Source organism: Centroberyx gerrardi, chromosome 5, assembly GCF_048128805.1.
Source record: "Centroberyx gerrardi isolate f3 chromosome 5, fCenGer3.hap1.cur.20231027, whole genome shotgun sequence".
Lineage (NCBI taxonomy): Eukaryota > Metazoa > Chordata > Actinopteri > Beryciformes > Berycidae > Centroberyx > Centroberyx gerrardi.
This window is the reverse complement of record NC_136001.1, coordinates 33,729,774-33,734,413: the sequence shown is the minus strand read 5'-3', so window position 1 is coordinate 33,734,413 and position 4,640 is coordinate 33,729,774. Positions and strand designations below refer to the sequence as shown.

Sequence of the window (4,640 nt, the reverse complement as noted above, 5' to 3'; positions counted from 1 at the left end):
CACACACACACACACACACACGCACACTCATTTGATATTGTATAATGTCATCTGGTATATTCCAAAAATGATTGAACTCGCCATGTACCTGTTTCTTTCCAGAGAGGAGCTGTGTGTGTGTGTGTGTGTGTGTGTGTGTGTGTGTGTGTGTGTGTGTTCCTACTACTAAAAAGGGCCCAGATTGTTACTCATTTACATATACTTTACAAATACTAGTATTTAAAATGGTTTAAACTGGATATGACGAACAAACTGTTAACTGAGGCAATCAAAATGACAAATTATAATACAAAATATAAATGATTAACTGATATATTGACATGTAATTAATAATTAAAATAATGTGCATTATATAATTTACTAATGAGTAAAAATGTTGGAAACTAAGTAATCAGTTGTTACTTAACCATTCTATAATGTTGATTTTGAATAATCAATTCATCATTTATTAGTGATCGTTATGATAAAGTTTTGCCCTTTAATTGAATTCAGCCAATGACATGCAAAGATTACAAAGAGATTAAAAATACAAAAGTATGAGGTCAGTCAATGACTGATATTCAAAATAATCAAAAATCAGAAGATAAAAATGTTTATTTAATATGACTGTATTTTAGAGTATACAGTAACAAAATACTGTGATGAAGGAGGGAAAGGATAGAGATTTTGCAGAGGATTATGGGAAGGCGAGCGTCGCGGCAGAGAGGAGCTGCTGACACTGATAAAGTTTTACCGGCATTTGACGCTTGGCGAGGAATAATAAGGGAAAAGAGAATTTCCCTATAGGTATTGATAAAGTGTTGTATTATTATCGCTCAACTTAAGTGTAGTGTTTTCAAACGGTGGCTACACAGAACCTGAATGGACAGAACGGTCCTTCCACTGTTTGTCATGATAATTTGTTTAGGCGATTATGGAAGTTTAAGTGTTAGTTTCTATGGCGACAACACAAGTCTGGACATTAAGGCTGTAAAGTCTTAAAGTCACGCTGTCTTGAGACCTGAGCAGATGAGTCTGTTAGCAAACTGTCACAACTCAACTGGAAGCTAACGTTAGCGACGAGGCTAACGTAGCTTCATCACAGACTGGACTTCTCTCTCTAGCTCTTCTAGTCAACATTAGCATGTTAGCAATCCATGGCAGCAAGGAGACAGAGAAGCTGCTTTGGTTCTTGCTGTAAAACCTCTCAGCTCAGTGACTCGCTGTGAGTCTCTTTATACAGAAGCTAGTCCAACGGGTCACAGCAAGATGGCCGCCGCTCCGACCGCCCAGGAGCGTTGATTTGAATGGGAATGACCGATCTATCCATTCAAGTTCAAGTGTGGATGGCTTCTTCATTTTGGAACAGAGCTCTTCACAAACATTATTCATCAAAAAGTGGGATTTGTATTTGTATATGTATATACTGTATATATTTAAGACAGACTCTAAGCTGCATCAGGCAGGAGTGTCTTTTAATCTACATTCAGTACTGAGTCAGTGATTGGGCGAGACAGCAGGGCAGGGGTGCGTTTCCTCGTCCAATCAGCTGCAGGCGTCGAGAGCTCAGCCCAGCTCCTCCAGAAAACTCCGCCTCCCATGATGCACCATGCCGTAGTTCTCCAGCTGAAGCTGCGGCTGAGCGGAACGCCAGCCAATCAGGGCCTGAGTCGTCTGGGGAACCGGAGGGGAGGGGCCAACCTGGAGAAATGAGGTGTGTGTGTGACGGAAAGAAAGAAAGAGAAGTTAAAAACAGAAAAATAGATTACAGACAGTTAAACAAATAGACAAAAATATTAATAGATAGATAGATAGATAGATGGATGGATGGATGGATGGTGTGTTATGTACATGGATGTATTTCTCTGGGGGGGTCGGAGGTCGTGTCTTCAGGTGATGAGGAAGCTCCACTCTGACCACTTCCTTCAGCTTCGCACTCTCCCTCTGGTACTGAAATACAAACAGGAGAGATGGTGTGTGTGTGTGTATGTGTGTGTGTGTGTGTGTGTGTGTTTAACCAGTCAAGCTGCTGATGATAAAAGTAAAGTACTAAAAACAAATACAGACCTAAAATACAACGATAAAAACCACAGAAGAGAAAAACAACAACTTGTGTGAAAGAGCCGTTAAGAGCCATATGAACACTGTGTGTGTGTGTGTGTGTGTGTGTACCTCCTGGTAGGCTTCGGTCAGGAAGCCCCACTTGTTGGGCCAGGCTTTGGCCGACTCCCTCTCCGCCTCCACATGTGCCTTCCTACACACACACACACACGCACACACATGTTTACATGCATATTCTCATAAACACATGCAGCATAGAAAACACATGCAGGTATGTATATCCACACTGCATGCTCTCACACACACACACATGCAGTTTGCACACATATGACGGTGCACACACACACACCACACACGCAGACACAGAAGTTTGCTGCAGTTTATGCTTTTTCACATGTTAACTACGTGCATGTTAACTAGGATTAGGGCCACGTGAAAAAATGATTTGAGATTAAAGTCAGAATTCTGAGTTTATTTACTCACATGCATTTTTCACGTGTCCCTAATCCCTAACCCGCTCATCATGAATTAAACACGTCCGGCTTGGTAACTAAAGCCTGACTTCACACCGCTGTCCTGCAGAGAGAGACGGGACATGATACAGCAGTGACAGGATGAGAATGGGTGCTGATGGGTGCTGATGGGTGCTGATGGGTGATGTCGGTAAACCCACTTCAGTCATGAAGGGGAAGATGACATGAAGAGGAGGAGACAAGTTAAAAACACTTGAACTCTGTTATAAAAGCAGCTTTTGGTGATGCACTTTACATCCCTGGCTCCGTTCAGTAGTTTGTTGTGTTTTTCTCCTTGGTGGATAACCGGCCAATCGTAGACGAGGTGACATCACCTCCAGATGTTTCCAGCAGCTCCAGTGGAGTTTGATATGAGAAAATGTTTCAGGATGTAAAACATCAGCGGTAAACGTCAGGTTTTGGTGTCAGTCCCTCAGAATCAAAGAGCGAGGGCTTCTTTCTAGAGCCGCCATTTTGCACCGAGAGACGTTCAACAATCATACAGGGAGAAATCCATCGTAGAAGAGGAGAGAGACCAGTTTCTCCACCACAGGAGCAGGAGAGAGACCAGAATGCACTGCAGCAGAGAGACATGACGGGGTTTGAGTAAGGGATGCAGCTGCAATCAGACACACAGCTAGCTAGTTATATTTCTATGCTTTTATTGAAAGCAGCAAGTTTGCGGCCCTTCTCTGCGGGTTGTTGAAAGGCATTCTGGGAAACATAGGAAACCACTAACTGTAAATAGTAGATAATGACTGGATTTTCATTTTTGGGTGAACAATTCCTTTAAGAACACATGAAGAAACAGCTGAATATGAGCATCAATCCAGACTTCATTTTGTTCTGCTAGGCTTTCCAAGCATGTGGAACCGCTTGTGTCTCCTTCTACCCATAATCCCTTGTGTTTTGGGGTGGTTTCCTGTAGTCGGTTAGATTAACGAACCGCACCGCAGTTCTCCTGTTAGAGGACTGAACTACGAACTGAACTAAAGGAGGAAACACTGCAGAGTTCAGATAGACCGATCAGAACATGCTGGCTGTGAACGCAGCCAAAGACTAAAAGTCCAAATCACATGAGTCACCAGAGTGTTTTTGGTATCTGAAGGCTTTGTGGAGAATCCAGCAGCAACAAAAACCACGAGGTCAAACAGAGAGCTGCAAAACATCATGGAGCAGGCTCAAGGACAGAAGGAAGGAATAGCAACTCTCCATTAAAGCTGCAATAATTCAGATTTCTCCTGCCACACCAGAGCAGAAAATGACCATAATATATCTGACTATCAATAACTCAACAATTACCTCTGAGATTTCTGCCTTTTAAAACTCACTTTCTGGTCCGTACTCTGTTTCAGAACTAAAAACTGTCACGATCCTCCCAATCTCCCGTTTCAAACTTAAAAGGCGGCCTGCTGTATGGTTTCTTGACCCATTAAAACTGTATTTGTAATGAGCGTTTTCACAAATGGAAAAATAAATGGAAAAAAAAGGCAGAATAAACTAGAATATGTATTGGAAGCTCTGATATGTTGTCCCTTTCTTTTTGAGGGGTTTGATAATGTTTTTATGCACATTCCCGCATGTGTGCAGTAAAATGTGTATTCTATTCTATTCTGTTCATAGTCTGGCATGATTACATCTGTTCAATTTGGATGTTTTATGATTAGCATTATCTGTAACAGTTGTATATCACACATTTGCAATTCTAAATAATTACATGATGAACTAATAAATCAGTAAAATGTTAATGTCTGATTCATTGTATTTATTTTGTTAACTGTTACATTTTGGCATCTGCTTTGAAAGTGCTGTTTCTCTCTCTTCTTGAACAGCCTTGCCAGTGAAGCCATTTAGACAGAAATTTAAAATGAGAAAAGGTTTCAAGGTAAAAACACACAATACCTTTAGACGTCAGCTACTGTAATCGTCCAGTTTGAGTTCATCTAAAGATCGCAATGAATGATGAGCAGCTCAGTGAGAATATCTGTTTATGAAGCAGGTTTTGAAGGGAAAGTGAGGCTGAACTGAAACAGATAACACACAGTATTAATAATATAAGAGAGGTAGAGGAGATCGTATCAGCAGGCA

The 4,640-nt window shown here is 41.3% G+C and overlaps 1 protein-coding gene across 1 annotated transcript in view; it reads right to left on the bottom strand.

The window, feature by feature from the left end:
* Positions 1-1,545: 1,545 nt before the first annotated feature.
* Positions 1,546-4,640, bottom strand: part of LOC139920252 (ciliary microtubule inner protein 1-like) — a 3,161-nt gene continuing 66 nt past the window's right edge. Inside the window, exons 2-4 of the mRNA XM_071910223.1 lie at positions 2,152-2,233; positions 1,831-1,929; positions 1,546-1,680 (exon numbers count right to left, since the gene is read on the bottom strand). Coding sequence (XP_071766324.1) covers positions 1,546-1,680; positions 1,831-1,929; positions 2,152-2,233 — 316 coding nt within the window. The remainder of the gene's footprint in view (positions 1,681-1,830; positions 1,930-2,151; positions 2,234-4,640) is intronic.